The sequence below is a fragment of the Gymnogyps californianus genome, chromosome 19 (assembly GCF_018139145.2).
Source record: "Gymnogyps californianus isolate 813 chromosome 19, ASM1813914v2, whole genome shotgun sequence".
Lineage (NCBI taxonomy): Eukaryota > Metazoa > Chordata > Aves > Accipitriformes > Cathartidae > Gymnogyps > Gymnogyps californianus.
The window spans coordinates 4,879,488-4,905,088 of NC_059489.1; the positions used below are offsets into that span (position 1 = coordinate 4,879,488).

General features: G+C 42.4%; 1 protein-coding gene across 3 annotated transcripts in view; it reads right to left on the minus strand.

Moving 5' to 3' along the window:
• The window catches only part of RAB11FIP4 (RAB11 family interacting protein 4), a 129,004-nt gene that overhangs the window by 61,743 nt on the left and 41,660 nt on the right, over positions 1-25,601 (minus strand). For all 3 annotated transcript variants that reach the window (XM_050908537.1, XM_050908536.1, XM_050908538.1), the window contains exons 2-3: positions 21,410-21,497; positions 11,179-11,267 (exon numbers count right to left, since the gene is read on the minus strand). In XM_050908537.1, the coding sequence (XP_050764494.1) occupies positions 11,179-11,267; positions 21,410-21,497 (177 nt within the window). The remainder of the gene's footprint in view (positions 1-11,178; positions 11,268-21,409; positions 21,498-25,601) is intronic.

Genomic DNA, 25,601 nt, shown 5'->3' on the forward strand with positions numbered 1-25,601 from the left:
CAGAGACTTATGTAGAAAGGCAACAAATGAACAGGATTCACGCTAGGGATGTCTCCTTGCAAGCTTGCAGGCTCCACGGCTAAGAACAAATCAAAGTCTCTTGCAAAGCCAAATGTTTTTTTATCACAGTCCTATTTACACAGGCTGGCAAAAGCTCCAAGGAATCACCCTTTTTGATATGCCTTTTTTACCTTACTGTGTCTACTTTATGCATTCCCTTTCCAAACACTTCCTAGTCATGGTGCTTTAAGACTAGGCTGCCAGGTTCACACTGTCAGCCCAAAAAGCTCATCAGCATTTGCGTCAACTCTGTATCAACATTGCCACGGCTACATTATTATTCCAACTTAACCTTCCTAGTAGCTTACCATAATACCAAGTACCAAAACAAGCCTGGGATCCAGCATACACATTCACCTAAACAGGCTACTCTTATCTCACAGCCTGTTCCCCCACTGATATTAGAGTCAATTGGGTAATTACAATAACAGTCTGGGTAAAAAGGTGAGCCAAATAGGAAAACTCCTAATTAACAAGGCCTCTCAGGGGCCTAATTAATCTTGCCTGGATTTCTGTAAACTTAGAAAACATAACAATTGACAGTTTCTTTCCTGTTTCTCATCTGTTTAGACCGTAGCTCTTGGAGCAAGGACTGTTTCACTCTACTTCTAAACACTGCCTGGCAGGCAGCAGTCCCCGTACCTGGCGGCACTGCCCCACCAGTGTACACACAGCTCCAAAACCGGTCCAGGCTCCGCAAGGACTGAGTCAAACAGAAAGAAATGATCTCTCTGTTCCACTGAGCTTAGGATGAACTTCAGCAGCCTCTTCTTGGCATGCAATCGCTCAACAGAAGCTGCATTTCTCTGCATCCTTATTCTAGACAGGGCCCCTGTGTCCCTGATTGAAAGAAGGTCAAATAGCCCATATCTCTTCTTAATTTTTAATCGCAATTTCATGCTGTTATTTCAGCTGCTGGAGGTGGTGTAGCACAAATCCCTCAGGAGTAATTCCCAGATACTCTCTTGCAGGCTGGCCTACTTTTTCTTCCTGTTCAGTTACAAATTGCTTATCGCAGCCCTGATGTGTGACAGTACTGGAAAAGCCTGCCTCCACCCAGACAAATACATTCTCCACTGCAGCATGTTTAAAAAAAAAATTTAAAAAAAAAAAAAAAAAATCACATTTTGATTCTTCTCCAGCCTCTAAAAATAGACAAGATAATCAAGATCTAATTTTTAGCTCTGTGAGCCCAGCTGAGTACGATGGTTTAATTTTAAACAGTTCCGTTGCCTCTGATAGAGGACAGTGCCACAGTCCGCCCCGTGCGGCACCTCGCTGCGGTAGTCTCCGACAGTGGGAGGCAGGCCTCGGCGCTGCCGGGAAAAACTAGCGGGGGGAGACACTCGAATGGGTAGGCCAAAGTCCATGTGGTTTTGTGGGGATTTTGGACATTGCAAGGGCTGCGTGTGAAATGCGAGAAGGAGGAAGTGGGGAAGCTGTCCTAGGGCTTTCATAACTAGGAAAAGTGTTGGGCAATTTCATGAACTGCATGGGTCACTTTGGTGGCAATTCTTGAGGCTGCTGAAATCACATATTTGAACCCTAAAATATTGCAGGCAGTATAGCAGCATCTGTGTGACAGAAATGATTCCTGTAAGATTTCAGCTATGGAGGAATTTTTTTATGTAAGTGGGAAAATTCCTAGCGGTATGTGCAGCTCTTGTTTTGAAAAATGAGAGAAGCTGCCTCCAAAAAAATACACTGCTTTCAGTTTGGTCAGAGAGGCTGGAAGGTAGAAAAGAAGCAGTCAAATCGTTTTTGTTTGCTTGTGTAATGAGGGATTTTGCTGGTTTTGTTTAGCTAGAACATCTCTTTGTGGTTGACTTTCTACGATTTCATAATCTGGAATCTTGGCTTTATCAACCAGCTTTTACAGGTCTACACAGAACTTTCTTGTGATGGGGGGAAAAAAAAAAGATAAACCTACTTATACCAATGCTTTTTACTCCCCAAAAAATTTCCTGTATTTCAATTTCACAGCCTTACCACTGAAAATATTCCAAGAAGAACACTCTATGTCCCAAAATCTTCCATAAATGCAGCACAAATTTCCCCATGCAGCAAGAAGAAAAGATATGAAGCAGAATACAAAATAAAAAAATAAAAACAAAGCAAGCAAGCCAGTTTCAAATTTATGAACTGGAGGGCAAAGATATCCTCATCTTGTCACAGAAGTGTCAAGAAACCCACTGAACGCTACATGCACTGCCTCTTACTTTTATTACAGATATTTTGGTATTCCCCAAAGGCCATATATCAGAGTCAAGACTCATTCACCACCCTCTGACCGAGCAGTTGTATTTCCTTCATGGGAGTACAATACACAGTGAGGGCTGTCATAATATTTCTTTTGCTTATGTTAAGAATGCTGTATTCAAGACACACCACAGCTTAAAGTGGACAGATTTTCAGTATAGCAAACCAAAGGCAAAAAGGACTAAACCACAAAGCCATACTTACCTGAAGGATTAAATCAATAGGGATGCGACTTCCTCGATAGAAAGAGACCAACTTTTAGCTTTCAGTCATTTCACAGCCTCTACCCAAAGACTGAGCCACAGCCTAAATTGGTTTATCCATGGAGAGATAAGGATGGGAGGAATATTTTGCCATGGCAACTGACAATTCCAGCAAAACCACCCCCAAAACTGTGCTCAGTCAGAAAATTAGCAGATTAAAAGCTTGAAGATAATGCCTCAGAAAGAAAAAATAGGGATGAGACAGAAAATGTCTATTAAACAGAGGTTCTGTCAGAGAGAGGTGGCAGACTTTCAAATGGTAAAGCTTTTGAATGCTATACAAAACCCACCTGGGCCACAGAACAGAAATAAATACTCAAAAAAGAGTCATAGATAACAATAAGTGCACGAGGTGACTTTTCTATAGATGCCTGGAAGGACACTACAGTTGGAACTTCATCTCTGTCACCGAGTCACAGCAAGGATTGCTGAACCAGGCAGTCACACTTCCACCTGTTTCAAACCACCCAGCCAAATATAGCCCTAAAAAATGGTAAATTTTGACTCAGACAAGTCCCTGCGGGAAGTGAATAATGTTTGATCCCTCATTGATTTAAGCTTCTATTACAGGAGGCCAGTAGTTCACCTGCAAGAGCAGGTGCTTAAAATTTAAGCCAGCTAACTGGCAGAATTTGTGCAAAAACACTGACATACACAAATTCAGCCCAGCTTCCTAACCCCCAAAAGATGGCACTATCTGAATAAACACTACTGCACTGAGATACTCCATTCTGAGGGCTATGGAAACTCAAGCAACATCTCTATCGGGTCACCCCCCAGCTCTGGGCAGTCTCCTGCTGGCCTCAGACAGTGGGACTGCATTTGGGGTGCTGTGGCAAGAACTGGGTGGGAAAACATTTCTCCCAGCCTGGGAGCTCTTGGATTTCAAGGTACTTTTTTGGCCTAGCTCAGGATGAGAAGGTCAAAACCTCAGATTTTTCTCAAAAGAAAATCCAAAACACATTTTGAGAAAGGGAAGAAATATTTTTTGACTGGGCCAGAGTGTTTCACTTCTTTTGTATTATTTTATGTGTGTTTTTGTCCTGGTTCCAGCTGGGATAGAGTTAATTTTCTTCTTAGTAGCTGGTACAGTGCTGTGTTTTGGATTTAGTGTGAGAATAATGTTGATAACACGCTGATGTTTCAGTTGTTGCTAAGTAGCGCTTAAGTTAAGGATTTTCAGTTTCCCATGCTCTGCCAGCAAGCAGGTATAGAAGAAGCTGGGAGGGAGCATGGCCAGGACAGCTGACCCGAACTAGCCAAAGGGGTATTCCATACCATGGAACGTCATGCTCAGTATATAAACTGGGGGGAGTTGGCCGGGAGGGGCGGATTGCTGCTCGGGCATCGGTCAGTGGGTGGTGAGCAATTGCATTGTACATCACTTGTCTTTTCTTGGGTTTTATTTCTCTCTTTTTTTGTTATATTCCTTTTCATTACTATTATTATTATAATATTATTATTAGTAGTAGTATATTTTATTTTACTTCAGTTATTAAACTGCTCTTATCTCAACCCACAAGTTTTACTTTTTTTTTTTTAACCCCCAATCCTCCTCCCCATCCCACTGGGAGGTGGGAGGTGGAGCGGCTGAGTGGTGCTTAGTTGCTGGCTGGGGTTAAACTACGACAGATTTATACAACAACTGAGCAAAAACAAGTCAGGGAAAAAGTAATTTCCCCTCTAAAAATGTCAGTGTGTGATGTTCCACCAAATCAAAAATTCAAACTGGTTTTGAAAAAGAAAATAATCCTTAATCTCTTTTATGGCTGTTTTTGGAGGAGTCAGCATTTATTTTGTTGGAAGATGCCTACCTCACCCCGAGTGCAAAACTGCTTATTCTCTGTACAGCAGTTCTTCAGGGCAGCATTTCATAATCAGCTTGAGCAGCCAGAAAGGTAGATTATTTTTATGCAGGTGTTTTGTACCAAGGACACTTATTTTTGCATATATGCACAGACATAAAAAATATAATTCAGAATATTGTCAGGTGAAAGCAGGCAATTTCCATGTAAATTAGTCCCAAATGGGGGCACACTGTGCTTTTCATTGCTCTTGGTAGTTGTTCACTGGGGGGTTCTCAGCAGTTGTAGTTAATGTTGCTTTCTGATGCTTGGAAAAAAAATAGGAAAAAATGAATTGCTGAAAGTGTTGCCCTTAGAGGTTACAATAAACTTCTCATCAGTACAGACAGTGCGTTGCCTGTGTATAATCCTGCCTAGTCCTACCTAGGAACATGGACTTTTTTCTCTCTGTAACTGCATGGCTGTGCTTTATCAAACTTTTCGTTCTCCCCCCCGCGAGGGATTCAGGCAATAACCACCTCAGGAACAACCCAAGGTGTTGACCTAACTCCTGCCAGGGTCTAAGAAGTCTTTCTACTGATTTCAGCAGGGGCTGGGATTAATCCTTAGGCTGGGCCTCCCAAAAGGCCATCCGTGGAGATGTTGAGCATACTAATTTCCCAGGGGATGCAGCAGAAGCTGAGGGAAGGAGAATCTGGCAGATTTAGGAGCACCAAATATAAAACAGACTTCTACATTACACCAGAGAAACCACAGAACCTTCTGCTTCCCTTGGCATACCCAAGAGAGAGGCTCAAGCCAGAACATTCCGCAGTTGAAGTACTGGGGGACATGCATGTCCCAGGTTTTGACTATTGCAGGAATGAGGATGCAGCCTCTCTCCCAGCTTCTTGAGGAAAGACGTTAGGATGAGCTGCTCATAATCACAGCGCGGGTCCCACAGCGACAGCAGGACAGAAGAGCCCACCAGCAGCTTGGTAAGGGAAGCAATTTGCAAACATGCACTGTGCTGATCGCTGTGTAGCATAAACACCCCAAGAGTCTGAAGCACAGGGAGGGAAGTCTTCACATGCGAAGCAGACACCGAGCATCTGCAGGGCTGAAAACACAATGGGCGCCAAGAATGACTGAGAGAGCGTGGGTGGTGGAGAAAACTGGAGGCTGATAAGCAACAGAAAAAAAAAAAGCCTCAATTTGCTGTGTTTAATATTGCTTCTCCTTACCACACAGGCTGTTTTTTTCTCTTTGCTATCAGTTGGAAAGGTATTTCCAACTTAATAAATTCTCAGCTGCTTTGCCTCTGCTAAGATAGGAGTGTCTCTGCTAATGCTACCACAGAAGGCAGGAGGAAAGATGCATTTCGCGTTAACAGTTAGGCAGCACCTGGGTTTCATGTTAGGAAAAATAGTATCAAGAAAATCCTCCTGACAAATGAGGTCAATCATTTTGCCTAAGAACACTGGTGACTCGATGGTCACGGTGGAGTCATTGCTTCAAAATACAGCATATATGAGATGAAAAATACAAAAAATTCTGGTTACAGACTCTCCAAAGTTTCCCCACTAGATCTGACATCCTTCACTCAAACTTTGCTTCAGCTTCCAGAAGGAAGAGTGAGCTCAGTACAGCAAGGGTGCACAGATCCAGAGCAAACTATGCGGGAAGATACTTTGTTAGGGGCTCAGCGCCACCACGTCTGCACCAAAGATAAAAATACATCAACAGTCAAGCTCTGAAGGATGCATGGTGCTATCTTTAGTAAAGATCTGCATTAACTTGTGGTGTCAGGTTAGTACTATTCCTTGACTGTCATTGTCTTCGTGGTGGACACCACCCCAAACTGGCCAGAACAGGCTTCTGGGAAACTGGAAGTGATAGGGCAGATGTTTCTTGAGCTCAGGTAAGATTTGATGTCTTTGCTTGCTCCTCTCTACTGAAGTGACCCAGAGGTATTTGTCCATTAGCAAACTAGCATTGCTGCAACTGCTGGCATGCCTGGTGAAAGGGGTGCCCTGAGTGGAAAAAAAAGGAGACCTTTATTTAAGATGGGAACAACAAGAAGAAGAGAACTGCAAGTTTGAGTTCTATAAAATATTCAATGCTTTCCTGGGCTTTGCTTTTCAATAAATAGCAAGAGACAGCACAATCGGAGATAATAACTGCAATTCCAGGCTGACAAAGGAGACCTATGCAAATGGCCCTTCACCTTTCCTCAGTCCAGCTGTGTCTCAGACTGCTACATTCTTCAACAGCCTAATGAAAAACCCATTTGGATCACAGTCTTTTTCCAGTGCAGAAAGGCCCCCTCTGTTCTGACACAGGTGTTAGCAGATATCCTCAAGCAGCTAGTGGGGAAAAAACTTTTTTCAGAAGCCAGTGGGGGACTCCTAATTGCTACTGAAAATATTTTCAAAGCAGCAGATCAGCTAGTAGTCCCAGCTCCATCCCAGAGGCAAACACAATTTATTTGTCATGTTTCAACAATTTTTCTGCTGTTCATACAGTGTAATTAATCACTTGGCAGGCAGGCTAACACGCATAAGGCTGAAAAGGCAGCTCATTCTTTGACATGCAGCAATCATCCTGTACCTTGTTAAGAGGCAGATTCACTCTCTTATTTACAGGTGAGAGCAGTAAAAAAAAAAAAGGAAAGCAACAACTCAATACAGCAACATTAATAAGAAACAGCCTTGTTTAACACAAGGACCTTGCTATTACTGGATCTTACAACAGGCTCTCCCACTGGGTTTACATGTATGGCATTTGGGCGTTGATTTCAGATGAAAAGGCAATTAGTCATACGTAAAAATACATAGTCTGTCCCTTCACAAGCAGCTACTCAAATAGGTACCCTGCTACCTGGTAATGAGAGGCTCTAAGATCTGTCATTCAACCTCCTCTTCTGTCATCTATCTGGGTGATCTAGATTCAGGCTCCCTTCAAATCTGAACAGCCAAAATACACCAGATGAAGAGCTGAAAAATCCAGCTCCTGTTGCTGATTCCCTTTTCCCTAAACTTCGATGCTCAGACGGAAGAGCACCTAGACCACTGCTTCTCGGGGTCTGCAATGCAAATCTTGGCCAGGGAGCTGCAGATGCAGCCAGCCTAATTCCCTCTGAGTCCTGTGGCTAGTGGTCCCAGCTGGCTAGGTGCCCGGGAAGGCCCAGAGCCAGCCATTCGGAAATACTAGACACAGGCACTTTGCTTTGTTTGAGCTGGCTGAATCTGGGTCTGGGTTTTCACACACATACTTCAGCTGTGGACTTTCTGTTGGTTACCATCTCCAAAAGGCTATCCAAGGGCTCTGAAGTGCTACCAGATTCTTGCCACAAAGCAAATCCTGCACACTGGACTAGGGAGATTTTTGTCTCCCTTCAAACTGGAGCCAAAACAAGAGTTGAGGCCATAGCAGTAAACACTGTGAAAGGAATTCAGGATCGATAAATTGGCTTCTAGTAAATTCAGAGCATTTCTGTTATCTCTCTAAAGGCTGTAAGAGACAGAAATTATACTAATAAACAGCACTTGACCGAAGCAGTGCCTCAAATGGAGCACAATACAGACCTTAACCAAATCAACAGATTCTGAATTCATAGACAGAGGGGGCAGGTTTATTTGTAGGTCCTGGAGCTGAGGGGCTCTATAACTGCTAACTCCTAACTGCAATCCCATCCTCCTAAGTTTCTTTGGACCAGCCGTCTCTGGTCCAAAGAGAAAACATACTCTTTGCAACCTGAATCAGTGGTGATGGAAATCAGCGGGAGATCTCCCACCGATCTGAGAGTCCTGTAGTAACCACGTGCTGCTCTTTGCTTTCTGTGTATCACACCTTAACAGACTTGAGCTCAAAGGAAGAGCTCTCCATTCACCTGAAATATCACTGACACAGCCTCTCATTATAGACCATTAGAAACCTTCCACAGAATGGTCTTTGCATTTTAAATTGCATATACAATAGGATTTTTTTTCTCCTTTTTGGACAAAGTTTTTAGACATTAAAAGCTTGTCAGCTTTTTTCTTGTTTACACTGAAGGGAAAAAAAAAAGTAAAAGCAGACCATTTAGAAAATGTCAAATGAAATGCCCCAAGCTCCTGGTATCAGGGGATTTTATGTATCAGTTTAAATTAATTGCATCCAGTTGGTTGCAATTAAAGGCTAGAGGCTTGGCAGTTTCTTCTTCCCCATTTGACTCAACATGCATAAACAGCTGGATCAGTTCAGCACCTTACCATGGCTCCTGCCACTTCATCCCACTTCTTGGCATTACCTTCACCTCTTCAGGTTTCTGCCTTTGGGCTTCGGAAAGCTACAATACAGGGAGTGGGCACTTGGGAGGGGAAGCAAAAGTGAAAGCAGAGGACAGGGGAAATAACATGTGACAAGGATAAATCTCCTCTTCCTCTCAAATCACATTGTGAATACAGAGACAGCATAACAATGAACCAGCTCAGTACCTATCTTTGTGTAAGTACAACCCCTTGGGTGGAATAAAAAAGATGCATTCCCTTTTAAAATATCTATTTGTGCCATCACAGCAGATGTATCCTTCTGCTGCCTGAGAATTTGACTGCACCTGCGAATTAGACAGACATGCAAAGGGTATACTGGGATGAAAATCAGATTAGACAGGCAACTACCATTTGCGCCATTGGGAGCTGCACATAAACTTGACTACAGCAGCAGGAATTCACCCTCAATAAGGTCTGGGAGATGCAAGGAGAACTCGTATGTGTTCAGTACGCGCTTCCTTGGGAACGGGGAACAAATCTCATCAATAGTGATAACCTCAAATCCACCTGGGCCTCAGTTCTCCTCTGCTTCATCAGATTGAAAACTCCAACTTCCTGCCATAGAGAGGATCCTTAAAGCAAGTGCAGAGCCTGTTCACAGCCTTTTCACAGTCTTTAAGTGACATCTAGCGAACAGTTTCTAAACTGCACCGGAAAGACCTGGAGATTGTAGATGAAACGATCCCCTCTGGAGGGCAGCTGTGCAGAGGAGCTGTGGGGTAAGTATGGGGTGTACAACAACGTGCAGTGTTTCCTGTCCTCTCCCCACCACGATAGCTCATTGCCCTCTAGGCAGGTGGGGAAGAACCTGGTTCTGCTCAGAGGCTGCACAAATACTGCATTGGCCCAATTAAAGTGGGCAAACACAGCTGCTGGACTGTACTGCAATGGTGCTGCCCACTGCAGGGACCATTACAGGGTGTCTGGTGGACATCAGAAGTCCCACCCAGGAGTGATCAGCAAGGCTTCCACCGCAGCACTGCCAGATCAACTCTGTCTGAACAGGAAGGGTCACCCTCTGCCCCCTTCCTCTCCCAGCGTCACAAATCTAGAACTCAAACAGGAAACTCATCAGCTGCTATCAGGATTAGCAACTGCAACTCCCACCCTCAGGCTCTCCTGGTGGATAGGTGGCAGGAGTGGTGCAGTTTGCAGCCATCTCACAGTTTGTCTTCAAGCACTCTCCACAGCACATCTTTGGGTAACAGCAGATGTGAAATCCCTGAGCAATAAAGACCCAACAACCATGCCGCCTGCCTTCAAAGAGTGTCAGAACCAGCCTGCAATGTCTGCATAGCAACAGGGGAACATCTAGTGTTTACAGAGAGCCTGCTTTCCATTTTATAGCCTCTATCATCTACTGCAAAACAGGGAGTTTGGTTTATGATATTTATTAAGGTAACCAAGCAACAGCATGGCAGGTATCTATGTCATCAGTTACAAAAAAATAGGGTTTTAAAAACAACCAGAGTGATGATGGTGTCAACCTGCCACAGCCCAGGTGCTAAAACCAGCCTGTCATTTTCATCAAGCAAAAAGAGCCAATAAGCCCAGACAACTCTTCCTTATTAAGAAAGTTTATGAGCAAATTCTGCCCTCCTGTTTGCAGTCATGGAGGGCTCCTTCCATCTTGTGACAGACATCTTCTGCACTGAGGTGAAGGAAATGTCTCTATACTTTCTGTATGAACAGCGGAAACCATTTTGTATAACACCATGAAGTATAACACCAGGATGCTTATCACATCTTTCCTCTATACACATGTATTGTTTTCATCACCTAGGAAGGTTAAATGCTTTTCCTACTAATTTCAGGATCACTTGCAGTCTCATAACACCATTGACATGTAATCCTTATCTGAATGTACAATGCTAGCTGTACCTTTAATCTTAAGAATTTACATGGCTGGAGGTGATTAAAACCAAAGTAAAACGAAGGAGAGACAAATAGATGCTTAAAGAAAAACTTAACATTGTCCTGCTTATCAGACTGCACAGACACTGTCAAATTAAGGATACAGATGAAGACCTTTAATGGTTTGAAAATATGCTATACCCACCAGCCAAAATACTATCAAGGTTACCAAAGGTGTATTGTTTCTGCTTCCCAACAGCTGTTGAGTCCGTTTATTATCTGCAGAAGGTCTTTGAGGACTTGTTCAGCTACAAAGTTTGACTAATTTAATTAGATACAAATCAGTGTTTTCCACTTGTGTAGTGCCAGAGAGCTTGTATGCCATGTCTCCCTTCACAGCCAAGCGAATACTGAGGCATGTAAGAGCAGCGCTATCCAAATCCTAAATACTCTCATACCAGCTGATAGCTACCCTGTGTTAAATGCAGCTTAAACCAGTATGGAAGACTTGCTAATAGTCATGAATCTAGGAAGGAAGAGTCAACAGGCCAAGTAAAACAACAGCATTTACAATGACCCAACTGCACATCACTCCAGAGGCTTCCTCAGCCCACTAACATGAGACAGAATTAGTGCTTCTCTCACCTGGTAATAGTAATCAACATACTGTGGCTCGTAGTGTTGAGGCCCAGAGTTTTCAGGAGACAGGACATCTTTTAGTAACTCTTCACAGCCTAGCAAAGAGAAACGAGAGCAAATGGTCAGGCTGAGAGTTTATCTTCCCAGAGACTGTGTGGACAATGGAGGAAGAAACACAGGTTTGTAGCTAATCTGTAGGCACAAAACCTTGAAAGCTATCCCTGGACTATGTTTAAATAGCTGTAACAAAGCTCTGCCTTCAGAGTTCTGCACAGCACATATTCAGCATGTGGCACTTAAATAAGCGCAATTGCACTAATGCTGACTCTCAGCACAGATACACTACACTGCAATGAAACTGAAAGCTGAGCATTGCTTGGCTTGGCAAACTACCCTGCGGGATAGAAACCCATCCCTGACCAACCCAAAATTCTGAAGTCAAACACTGGATTTCCAGGCTTGGCATGAGCCAGTGTCTATTGCACATTAGTGTCAGTGGAGCTGCTTCTGATTTTCTCTGGTCTAAGTGACAAAGAGGCAATACCTAAATGTCACAAATTCCCCTTCAAAAAGAGCTCTGTCACAGAGCGTACAGTGTTTGGCAAGCAATTATCTATGCACTGCAACCAGAGATTTTCAGCTTCTGTGTTTTTGTTAACAACCACATTAACAGCTGGAAAAATCAATGTCTGTGTTTCCCTCAGTCCTTTTCTCATCTGAAAACCCGAGACAAATATAGAAACACTGGAATCACCAAATGCCTCATTCCCCATTAATTACCAATGACCGCACTTAGCATGTTGAACTGCAGAAGGCAGTAATACCAGGCCAGGTTATTTTAAAATAACCAGCTTACAGCCTTGGGCCTAAACTGCGTGAAACCTTCTCAGCATGCGTTGTGCACTGTCCTCCTTGGAAGCTGCAATTATCCAGCAGTATTTCTCTCTTCCGTCCCATCACTAATGCAATACATTTGGCTGTGACATTACACATTTGTACCCACTCACAAGGCAGGTGAGCCAGAGGAAACAGAGTAATGTAAGAAAGTGTGAACTGCACAGGTTTATACTTTTAGCTGATCTTCTATCTTGTTTTTAAAATAAAGGAATAACATCTGTAGGGGTGAAGATATCTTGTGGTTATGGAGGGGAGTTCCTTACAAAGGAAAGGAGTACTTAAAAGAACACAAAAGGTGACCAGATGGAGGAAGCTTAATATGGCGGATCAATAGGTTGTCCCTGTCTCCCACACACAGGCAAATATCAGAGGCAGCACATGGTGAATGAAGCAACCATTAAGATCTCAGGAGCGTCACATGGACAAGAGGCAGCAGGACTTTTTTCCCTTTTCGCTTCTGCAGCAAAGCAAAATTCTCAAGTGGTGCAGAACAGAGAATAAATTAAGCTATTAATTGCACACTTCTGTGCATTTTTCACTTTGCTGGAGAATTTACTGGGCAAGAATGGTATGTTACGGTCACTTCCCAAAGAGGACCTCACCTGGGAATAACAATCCAAAAAAATAATTTACTGGCTGATAGAGGCAAGATGTTAAACTTGTTTGCCTAGAGAGGGCATCTTTCTACATAACTTGCCCTGCCTGTGACTCTCACATTTCCCACCCAGCCATGATCCTTTTCTTTCTCTTGGTTTTATCATTAAGCGTGTCAGCCTGTGCTTGACTGAGGTTATTCTCTAGTCCTCTTACAGAGGAGAATCCAATTTACTGTTTGTACCTTTTGACATTAATAACCAAAGCTTATTACTCATCAAACTGCCTTGTACCAGCACCCACTGTGAGAGTCTTTACAAGTATGAACTGCTTACTTTGCTAAAAGGTCTCTGCATGATATGGAGCACCTACTCATTAAAGTGAGTTATCTCCACCAAAAAAAAAAAAAAAAGCCAAGTGCTACACAGTAATGGATGTAGATTAGTGTAATGAAGGAGATGTGTTTACACAGTTCTAAAAAGTCCCAACAACAATATCTTCAGCCATAATTTCAAGACTTATTTTCCTAATTCAGTTGTATTAACAACAGTGCTTCTAGCTAAAGACCTCTAAGCAGTCAATCTTCATTTAAGCCTGTTAGGTGAGAAGTTATCACCTCCCCCAACTTTTTTATTTGGTGGGGAAAAGTCACAAAGGCTGTGGGTCTTCAAAGAAGGATTTAACTGCCCAAAACAAGGGGAGTCAGAAACCTTTCTGCCTTGCCTCCTTTCAAAATGCCAGCCAGATTGGTCTGTTAGAGCTAGAGTCACAAATAGCTCCCAGATCTCTAGGGTCTCAAACCTAGAGTTTAGCTGCAAGGTCTTCTGTGTCCCCTCTTTGCTGTTCAGTTCTTACCTAAGATTATTCCTGATCACATTCTTTCATTTTCCTTGTCCATTAAGGTGGACCCCTTCATGATAGCCCTTGGCCATTTAAATTCAAGTCTATGATTTATTCGGTAAAAACGCTGTGGAGAAAAGCATTGCCTCCTTTGTACCTAACCTACTCAGGGCAGCCCTCACCACTTCTTCATGAGAGCCACCTGGCACAGGCTTTTATGTCCTGATCCAGAACCACAGAAGCTGATCAAGCATTTGACCCATTTCCAGAACATCACCAGGCATTTAATCCAATTTGTTTACTGAGCTGCATAACTTAAAATGGCAAACAAAGCCAAATCTTGCTCTTATTGAAGTCACAGGCCACGTTTCCATTTGCACTGACAGACTCAGGATGTAGGTTCATCTGAGACTATCTCCTTCCACAAAGGTGACTTTTTGGCGGGAAGATGCTTGAGTGTGCAGCAACCAGTGTCTCCTGTGGGAGAGGTTTGCTTAGCATGCAAGCTGGCATGACAGCTTGGATCTCTTCATCCTGCAGGGAAGATTTGCATGTTATTATATTCCATAAAAAAGGGAAGAAGAGAAGGAAACACTGAGAGGCCATTTCCCTCTGATATTACTAAAACACATCATTGCTACCTTGCAGACATCTGAACCTGTTCCAACATCTATCAAATCAATGGAAAGATGGCCACTGGCTTCAAGAATCTTAGGACTGTGCCGCTGGTTTTATTCCTGTTAAGAACTGTGTTTAAAGAATAAATTCTCTGTTGCTCTTTTTCCCTGTGAAGACACAAATCAGAATCTCTTAACTCTGGAGGACTGTGGTGCTGGTCTTTTCTTTGGGCCACCCCTTATCACCCAGAGGGGGGTTTTGGCACACTGTCGGGAAATGCATCAGCTTTCTTACTCAGTGTTTTTCTGCAACAGTGCTAATATATCTCACCTTTTGCTCCCCTTATCTAAATGATAATTTGAATTTTCCAAGTACTCCAAGAGGTTTACACAAGGGGCATAATATAAAGAGGGGACACTGGCGTGTCTCAAATACTTTGCATATGTCTTCTTATTACCAGAATATATTTTGGCTTGCAGCCCGGGAAATGCCAGTGAGCTAAATCAGTGTGTCACAGTCCAGACAGAAGACAACGAAAAATCAAGGTTTACTCTGGCAATCTCAATATGGAAATATTAAGGTACTGGACAACAATTTGTACAGGGAGCAGTCTAGTCTGGCACACATGGTGCTCTCTGCTACCAGTACCACTCTTGAGAAGAAACATGCTTGCCTAGGCTTGCAGAACTGCCATAATGGATATTTCAAGCTGTGCAGCAGTATGCACCCAAGGCTAGAATCTGTCCATAAATAACCCATTGCAAATAAGCAAAGGAATACTTCCTGGCTACTTTAAGGACCTCCTGCACTAAGATGTCCCATTATTGCTATAACTTCATTTTCCAGGAAATAGTAAAACTGAAAGCCACTTACATGGCTGTTTAGAGATATTTCATTTGGATGTCTACTTGTATCATAAGACATCAATGTGCTCAATGTTCTCTCCCCCTTGCCACGGTTGGGAAAATTTCCTCATCTACATTTTTGGGCAGCACTTGGCAAGGAGACTTAGCTGCTCTGCAATCGTAGTGAGGCAGTAGATAGAGGCAAAGAGCTAACCCAGGAATAGTTTCAAGTCCTTGTGTATTTACTGCTGCAGCTCCACAAACGGATGCCCACTATGGAGGAACACTCTGCTAAAGGGCTGTGCATTATATAAATCACTGTGTGGGGTGACACAGATCAGGAACAATCTTGTATCTGGAGAAAGAACTTAACTATCAGATCACAAAATGAGAGTGGCCAGAAGCTGCTGAATTTTCTTCTCTGGCTAAAGACACCTGATGAGCCAGCACAGAGGCAGCTTCTCTGTGCCACTCAGAAGACTGTTTGACACATAGATGTGTATGAGTTCTTGTTTAAAAAAGCACCGAGTCACTCTCTAGTCTGGTCTGTCAAAATTATCTGAGTTAAAAACTATTTATCCTAATATTAAAAATGCATAAGCAAACACAGTTCATTTGGCCAGAGCTGGGTTAGGGAGTAGCATATGAGCTTGGAATTATTGGCACTTTGTAGGGCAAAGTGAAGTAAAATGGCAAGTCACCTGTCCCTGGTCAGAAGTAGTCTGTTGCAGAACGAGAATTCTAGGTAGCACCACTAGGTCATTTATCCTTTCTTTTTGTAAAAATAGCCAGCTAAGATTTTTTCCTTTCTTGAAAATACCTGCCTAAGACTCGTAAACTCTCAAAACACAGTGCTGGCTGTCCAGAGGCAGGACAGGATCATCTTTAGTCCTAAGCAATGATGATGAAAGTGTTTTACAAGTCACTAAAGGGGAAGACATGAATCTTAACTTTTTCAGTTCACTCAGGATGCCAGACATGACTTCCCTTACGAGATAATTTTACAAATTTACCTTCAGTTTCATTTAAAAAAAATTGGTTTTCACACCCTAACAAACAGTCAATTTGCAAACAGACATTCTGGCCACAAATAAACACAATTGTAGCAAAGCTATTTCCTGCAAATGCTCCAAGAAGGAGATTTAACCCATACTGCATCATGCAATTTTCACAGGCAATTAAGCAATTTTAATACTATAGGAAATCAAATCTGGTTACCTAATTGAATGTAGTTGGTTTCTGGCATTTTTCCTAAGAGCAGTAGCTTTTTACTTTATCTACCCTTGAATCTTTAATGGTGTATTGGACTCATTTATGGTTTCAGGCTGTTTTTAGTAAAATTTAGTTGAGTCTTAGAAAACTCTGAAGTACTTTTAAGAGTAACCATCTTCAGTTCATTAAACAGCTAGAGTGTAATTTACAACAGGAGAGCTTGGCTCTTCACATTTACGTGACAGTCCTTCTCCTTGGAGCCATCCCAAGTACCACTCCTGTCAATAAGTTATTCTTAAAAGAATGGATAGATTCATCAAATCATCTCCAGTTATGGCATACTGTGAAGTCTGAGATCTACAGCTACGAGCCTAAATGGGTTTGTCAAGACTTTGAGGTTTTCTGCAGTGCTTTACTGAAATTCCTGTGCTAGTGCAGCTGTCCTGGTCTTAGGTATTGGTATATATTACAAATACTGGTGTCTGGCAAATAAAGATAAACTCCTTTTACATGACTGCAACATATCCATCTCTTATTCCATACTGGATCTTCAGGGAAAAGCTGGTACAATACTATTCTCAGCTGTGAGACTGCAAATTAGATTTTAAAGTTAGTTAAAAGATATGGTCAAAATTCAGCACTGGTTTTGTGAGAAATATGTGTGTTTGGAGCATCTGAATGAAACCATAAAAGCAAATTAAAAAAAAAATCTCCAGTAAAAGAGAAGGCCAGAAATACTCTGCTTTGGAAAACTTTGTTTTGGAAAAAACATCAAATTTCATATAATATTATTTTCATATTCTTTCACAGTCCAGACAACCTGCGAGAGTCTGAGCTACCAGAACAGCCAACTTCCCTTTTTGAACATTTCTTTAAAGCTTTGGGAAAATCTGTATTCTTGGAATTTTCATCAAAATTGCTAGGAACTCATGGAGAAACATATCTACTTTTAACTTTTATCTGCTCACATAAAGACTGCTTCTAGAAGCTTTCCAGCCAACTGCAGTAATTAGATGCCTAAAGATCCAGGGAAGCAGAGAGATGGATTTTTGAAGGCACATAATGGTCTGTGTTACTGTTTTGAAGATTCAAAGGTTGCTATTGCTGCAGGTGGTGAAGCGTATAAATTCACAACTGTGCTTCTTCCACACTGTTAATAAATATGAAGGAGCTCCTACAACTCTCCATTTTCAAATATCGTAACAGAGCATAACTTAAATGTCCTTAAAACCTCTACAAGATGAGGAAAAGACTCTCTTGCTCCAGAAGAAAAACAGTGATTTTTCCTGTTTCCTGTAGCATTTCATCTGAAAAAACAGTGATTCTGCTAAAGCACAAAGATTCATTATTGCAGAAATGCTCTGTGCTAACGTGGCTCAGTCTCTCCCATTATGAAAGCCATTACCCTCCAGTTAGTACACAGTGGTCAGCGTTGCTTTCATGGTTAAAATAAGCTATAAAGTCAGAATACTTTTGCCTTTATCTTTTAATTCTGTATTTGTATTCGTGCTGTACCCTCTCATCTCTGTGAGCTGCAACACCACGGTCAGTAGGGGGAGCTCACCCTTTATTTGTCAGAGTTCGGAGTTTTTTAAGTGGAGTATCCAAGCAGAGAGACTACTGGAAAGACAACAGAAATCTTAAAGGAGAAGGAACAGGTCAGACTTAATTAGAGCCTGTTAAACATACCAAGAGCCTGGTCTTGCAAACACGTCTGACTGTGGAACCTACCAGCCTGCATAGGACATTAGAAGTAACCGTTCCACTCAAGCCTTTAAGCATTACAAGTGGCAGAAAATATTTACTGGATCAGTACAATAAATTCAGTACAGCAAAACCACTCATTGACTCCACTGAGCAAACAGTAACAGATCCCATGCTGACCCTGCTGAAATCAATGGGAATTCAGCCTTTGAGTGATGTTCTGGCTGCTCTCAAAGTCTCTAAGCAGTGCCACTTCTTAGGCTATACTGGCTTTGACACAGCTGCTAGGTAAGAGGGTACAGGTGTTATTTCATGGCAATTGCTCTCCAGACAGACACAGTTATTAGAAATAAAGCCATGCAGTGAGCAGATAGAGAGGGTAGCTTCAGCAGCAGTAAAACCTTCATATTCTGGCATTCCAATGAAATTGCTGCAAAGCTTTAAATTTGATGGCAAGCCTGTCCCTGGCTCTGGCAGAGCCTAATTGCATGGGGAAAGCAGCCTAGACAGCAGGGGCTCAGCACAGATGCTGAGGCAAAGTCCTTTAATCCACAAAGGAGCAGCAAAAAGAAGCAAAGCTTTCCACAAATAGAAAGCATCCTGCCTGTCCAGTATTCCACCCCAGAGACACAGCAGGAATGAGTTCCTCCAACTCACTTCCCCCCTCTAGCATAGACACCTCCGCTTGAAAAAGTCCTCTCCACCACTTCCAAAGGTCCCTGCTCTTAGTGAGGCTCCTTAGCACATCCTTCCCCATAGTTCCTGCTACTCTGCAGCTGAAGAAGATTAATTGTCTTTTCCACCTGATAGTCCCAGCAGCTGCTGTGGAGGTACATGACTCATAGGTCATGGGGTTTATCCAGTTCAGAAGCACTAAGGAGGAGGCAAGGCTTGATGTCCGCTTGTAAAGGAATGCAACGCTTTTCATTTGTACCATGCAAGAGTGAATAATGCCCTGGTTTATGGAGGAGAGCGGCCAAGCTGCAGATTTTAGATCCAGGGTTTGGGGTTTCTCCTTGCAGTGAGAGCTGCTACCAACCAGTTACAGAGCAGACATTGAGCACTCCAATGTTTGGGATTTTTTCAGGTTCCAACATTTAGTTTTTTGCTAAGATCCATACCTGGATCTGAAATGCTCAAATCAACATCATCAGAGGTCAATTCTCTACCACTGAGATTTGAATCTGTAATTCTAGATGCTTCAAACCTCATGCTTTAACAAACAAATTCAAGGCACTGAACTACCAAAAAACCCTTGACACTATATCACCTCTGTGCAGCAAAAAATTTCTTCAGCATACTATATAGGCAAACATCTGTGAGGCAAATTAATCTGAAGTCTCATAAATAAGAAATACGGCAAGGCATTAGGATAGTAAAGCTTGAATTTAAACATTTGGCTTCCAGTGCTAAGAAAAACACATACTCCATTACTGAAAAAAAACCACTGGATTTATAGTAGGATCTCATTTTGCTCTATTAATCTGATTGCCCCAAGCAATTGCAATAGGCTGAGATGTCAAAGAATCATATTTATTATCTGTTCCTGCCAAGACAAATTGCTTTTGTTTGGTAACAAGTCTGCTGCTACCCCTGGGATGTGGCTGCACTGGAAAGTGAGAGGTAACAACATGGTGGAGGCTTCCCATTCTGAAAGGTAGACATACCCTTTCTGAACTTTAATATGACCAATTTCATTTTTAAGAAAAAAATGGCTGGTAGCTAAAGACCAATAAAACTTCCATGCTGTGAGGTAAGCAATAGAACCAGCTTTTCTGAAGAGATGCTGTGAAAGCATGCATAACAATGTCTTATCAGAAATAGATACAACTGCTCCTGCGATTATACACACTTGGCGCTGACACTGTGTAAGTGTTGACAATGCTAATGATGTGCTAAGAGAGCTCTAGGTGATGCTGCAGAATTGGATGATTTCTCTGTATCTGTTCACATATACATACTAATATCCATCAAGCATATGATTTGGACCCTAACTATAATATGCTCCACATAAGGGCTTTAAGCTATTCATAAACTTGGAGTACAAGGTATTCCAGAGAGTTTGATTCAGTCACATCTTTGCAGGACTAGACATTAGATATGAACATATGAATCAGTTCCCACGAGGTGAGCAAGGATGAAAACTCCCCAGGCATCATCACTCTTTGATAACTGTCAATATGTACACGCTGTCCCTCACAGTAAAGGAAATGTTGCTGCCCGCTCCTTCACTGAGGGTACTGGCCACTGTGGACAAGGGCACAGTTATTACAGAAGAGATGTTCTTCTGGGTCACATCTATCCCTTCCTGATTATATTTTGTGCATTTGTGCACATCTTTAGACTGTGAATTACAGAGGACTACCAGATGATTTACAGAGCTTGTGTCTTATTTAACTCAGAACCCAGTTTGCTACAGCATCTCCTGGGCAAGGAAAACCTCTAGTATAGACTTTAGTGTCTATATACTAACGTATTAACTTTCCTCTGGGCTTTCTATTGCCTGATCTTCAACCATATCAGTGTCACCTTGGAAGGTGTCTCCATGAACACGGACAGAGAGCAGCTTCTCACTGTAATTTTACATAACTATACACTGTCCTCGGCTGCCATAAACTTAATTAAAATTGCTGTGGTGTTACATTCTTGCATCATTATGGCTTCGTAATAATCTCATCGTAGCAGACTCTCCAGAGGCTTCTCCTGGAATCACACTACGATCGCTGTGACATTCACCCGGTCCCTGAAGTGAAGCCTCTGGGCTGTGACAGCACTCTGGCACTTTACTAAGGACATACTACGTGTCCAGAAAAGGACAGGCTGGATTATTTTGCTATGGGAAGCTAGAAAACTAATCAGCAGCAAAACAGCTGAAGTCCCTCTTCACTGTTTCCTTCGTTGCCCTTTGGCTAAGCTATAAAGCATAATAATGTCTATGTCTTCTGTCAAGAACTGTGTTTCCTTGCAAAGGAGATGGTTTGATCCACCTGGTCTCTATCTTCAGGGCTTGCATGGCCAACCTGTAATTAACCCTTTTCATTCCAATACATGTCCCCAGGTACTTTGAAAGCATGAATTAACTAACCTTGCAGGTACCTCAAGAAGAGTATAATAGTCTTAAATTTCCTAGTAGAGAAACTAAAGCCCAAGGGCTCTCTAACTTCCTTAGGTAAATCAACAGCAGAACCACATGAGAATCTGGAAGTATCAGACCTTAGCACTGGCTGCTAACCACAAAGCTACTCTTTCTTCTGCTACGTTTCTCTTTAAACCATATCACATTTGTTGTGAGTAACAGCAAACAAATACACAAGCACCTGTAGATGCAGGAACTCTAGCATTGCTCACCATTGATACATGAGATGCACAAAAAGGAAAAATGTACTGGCTCTGTTCCCAGAGTTGCCCTACTGTCACTACAAATAACCACAGTCAAAAGAGAAGATGTCTTTGATCATTACATTTTCTGCAACCAGAGAAACATTAGTGGAACTGAAGTGTATTATTTTTAAGAAATATGCGCATACCTTTGATAGCAAAAACTCCGTGACAGAAGTCCTTAAAATTGATTCTTCCCAAATTATTTGGGTCCAAGTACTTTGCCAGTTTTTCCACCTAAAAGAAAAGATCATAAAATATGTGTTGAGCTTGGTGCATTATCTGTTGCTCAGTTGGTCTATATCTTCTACAGAAGACCCCAAGTGGAAGAATACCTCTAATGTTCACTTGAATCAGCCAACAAATAGTTCTGCAAGGAGAAATCATGTCTTATAGTTGGATTATCTGGTGCTGAGTAAGGCGTGTGCTCTGACCAAAACTTCTGCAGCTGGGACACATTAATACTCTCCTATTAGGATCTCAAGAGCTTAGTAAAGGGTGAATCTGTGACCTAGCCTCTCATCTTAGAGCAGGGTGCTAACAGAATCTCCTTCCCTAGGAGCCCTTGCTGTGTATGCAGCTCGTAGGAACTTAAAACCTTAGTGATCTCCATCCCTCTTATCAAAAGTTATTGGGGAAGGAGAAAGGACAAAGATGTGCACAACCCATAGTAGCCGCATTCCCTGAAGAATCCAGACTATAGGAGAGAAAACTCATTGGGCACTTGGGATCAAACAAAACTTCCTTGCAACAGCAGAGAATACAAGTTTTGTATAGGAAAACAGAAGTATATTAACAACACAAAAAGATTCATGTGATAAGACAGAGAACGGTTCTGTTCAGTAGACTATGCAAACAAGCAATGTACTTATTGCTTATAATCTCAGCTTCACAGTTCAGCCTTTCTGATCACTACTCACCATAAAAAGAGATTACACTGAATTTAAACACAGCCATCAAATTGGCATTTGCCCCAAAGAAGGTCTGGCAGATTTTTCAGGACGGTTTTGGGGAAGAGAAAGAAAAGCAGTCTAGACTGGAGAGGCTGTTATGTGTTGTGCTGTTGAGAATAAAGGAACAGAGAAACAAATAGCTGAAGAAGAATGAGAGAAGCAGAACAGTCCAGGGAGGTGGCCACAGTGCTGGGACACCCCAGCTGGCTGTTCTCCTTTCTGTGATAAATATACTGCATGACATTGTAGAAGTCCCAACATGTCCCTGTGCCTTCGCCTGTTGTACCTAGCAGGTACCCTCACTGAGGCAGAGGCAGCCTCTTGCTGCTCGTAAGCAAGCTCACGGTCAGCTGCAGCACAACTCTGACCTTGATCTGGGCCCTCCAGACACCCTGGAGTATAAACAAGATGAGTGTAGGAGGCAAGAACAGCAGGCATGTAGGATGCTGCACAGTCCTGGTGACTACAATGTGAGCTCAGATATGTCAGTCTGAGCAGCAACAAAAGCCCAGCTGGAAAGATATGCAGCAAATGAATCCAGATGACCCAGTTTCTCAGTTTTCTGGTGCTTTCTTTCTTTTTTTTTTATACACACTAGCAAAACCCTAGCAGTTTCTTAAAGCCCTGCAGATAATGCACTAATGTGTGCGCATGACACTTCTTCCTTCAGATTCTCTCAGTGCTTATAAATTCCCTCTGTGCCAATAAATGCCGTGATCAGCCAAAGACCTCATTTAGAACAAGCAAATCTGGATGAGAAAATGACAAAATTTTTACTGACATGCAAAATTCTGTGTTGAATGAGAAAGGAACAATTTGATCCTTACATTGACTCCTTTCCCCTCTCCTTGTCTTAGGAAAAAAAAAAATCAGCTCATGTAGGCAGGGCGAATAAGGAGCTGTATGATGAGTTCAGAGCCCATGACAAGTTAGAAATCTTCTTAAGACTTTCTTATTGCAGAAGGCTTCAACAACTCAAGTCCTGCCAGCCGGGCAGCGGAGCCCAGCTGTCAGCTATCGTGCAACTCATGATCAAATTCCTACATCTGGTATCACAAGTGATTACTGTAGGCCCACTAATTTATAGCAGCAGAAGACGTTTCTGTTTCCAAAACATAGCCACTTCACCAGAAACTGTAGTGTGCGTTTAATGCATACAAGACTAGCTGGAAATCCTTACTGAAACCAATTAAGTAGAGACACACTTGATATGGGAAAGCTGGGTCAGTGTTATCCCTGCTCACCTCCACAAACAACATAGATATTATAGAAAGATGAAGTGGTGGCAGAAATCCCTTCCTTCAAACTATTTTTGGGTGCATGCAAAGCAGTACAATCAAACAGGCCATCGAGGCTGGGAGCAGCAAGATTTTACAGCTGAAAATCTTCCTGACCACTGTAGTAGCTTAAATACATGGCAGAGGTATCAGCTGGTGTAACTCAGCCTGGCTCCAAAGGCTTTGATGAAGACCTTGGGGTGGCCACTAGCTGAGCATCTGTCCCCTCATGGATACAGCAACAAAATCTAATCAGAAAACAGTTTTCTAGGTTACAAGATCAGCCTGTAACTCTCTTTGACCAATGGCAAGCTCCCATCATTGTAATGTAAGTAAATACTATTTCAGATGCTTGCAGGGCTGCTGTAGACAATCCTATTTCCTGTAGGTCTCTTGCTAAGAGGCAACAAATTGTGTTTTAGGTTTTAATGTACAGATTCCTGCAGCCAGCTGGGAAGCCTCTACACTATTTAATATTGTGCTATAACACAGTAGGGTCACTGGGTGTCCCCAGTGAATCTGGCACATTAAGTTTATTTCTCCAAGTTGATCCAATGGTTTTAGTCTACCAGTTGCTCAGCCATATGCAATTACATTTTTTAAATCAAATTAAATAAGATGTTGTATGGCTGGGTGTGTGTATTATGGAGGAACAGAGAATACGTTCATATTTAGGTCTAAGCAATGTCTTAACAGTAAATGAAATTATCACCTGAGTAAAGTGCTTCAGTTTCCAGTTTCCCCTAAATCTAATTTTGCAGGTTTTCAATTAGATTTTATAATGCAAATAACTGACATCAGTGCAGGAGATGATGAAGAATTTACAGAACAGCCTGATGGAATTTATGCCACTAGTGCTCACATCTTCAGCCAGTGCTAATCAACACAGCTCCCAGCACAGGTCAGGGGCTACAAGGATTTTGATCAACTGGGACTACATTTAGGTGGATACTTGCATAGAATTTGTGCATTATGAAACACACATGTATTGTACATAAATCCCTGCATATTTGCGCAGAGTTTTGAGCCGGTAGTGCACTTGATCATGCATTTTTACCAGTAGCTTTCTGGGATAAGGCAAGAAGCTCTTCCTAGTTAATTGCAGACTGAAGGCATTACTTAAAATTAAGCTCAGTTTCAAGCTGTGGCCAAATAAACTATGCCATCACAGCTACTCCTAAATCTTCTTTGCTTTCTATACTGTGTCAACCATCCTTCTGCTCCACTTTGTAGAGAAATAATGTTCTATCCTCCTCCTTCTCAGAAAGGGTTGGCTCCCAGCAATTAATCAGAAGTTGTAACGCTTATTTATTGCCTCGGGAAATGTTAAGGGCTTGTCAGCCTAACTGCCAGGCTGTGTGACATCGAAGCCTTTTTTGCAGTCAACAACCCCCTGGGCTTACAGCTACGGTAGTCTGCTAGCAAACGAGGAAGCAGCAGCCTTTCAGCCCCGTTAATGGAATGGGCAATGCAGCCCGTTTTTGCATACGTGGAATATGCAGGCTGCACCAGTCCTGGGCACAGGCAGACTCCTAAGCCCCCTGCATCTCTAGGCAATGTTGGGCTCTGCCTCCGCTGCTGATCCCATCGCAAGGGACACAGGACTGCAAAACCAACTGCTGCCAAAATTCAGTGCTGAAATGACCATGTGATTGTTGTGACACCTAAAGGCAGCATAGGGAACATACCATGGGCTCCAGAGCTTAACATCATAAGCCATCACAATGAGCTAGAGACGGTGTTTTGGGCTGGGGACAGACACTTTTCTCTGCATTGCTGCACAGAGCAGTCCCCCACCATGTGGGACAGCACAAACAAGGTCTGCATTGCAAACTAGTTCTTCATTGTAAGAAGAGGACAAGGACAGACAAAATTAGCTGCAGGCTCAATAACCTATCTGGTTCTTTTGGCAGCTGCAAGGGTCTCTCTAATGAACCCTTCAGTAGACATCCAGTAATCTGAGAGAGAAGACATAAATCATTTTTGCTTTGGGAAACAATCGGAGAAAACCAAACCCTCTGTCTCTATTGTTTAACTTGCTTGGATGAATGGGTGATTATCCTTTCAATGCAAACATATTCCTCCATTGTAATAACAGAATTCAGCCAAAG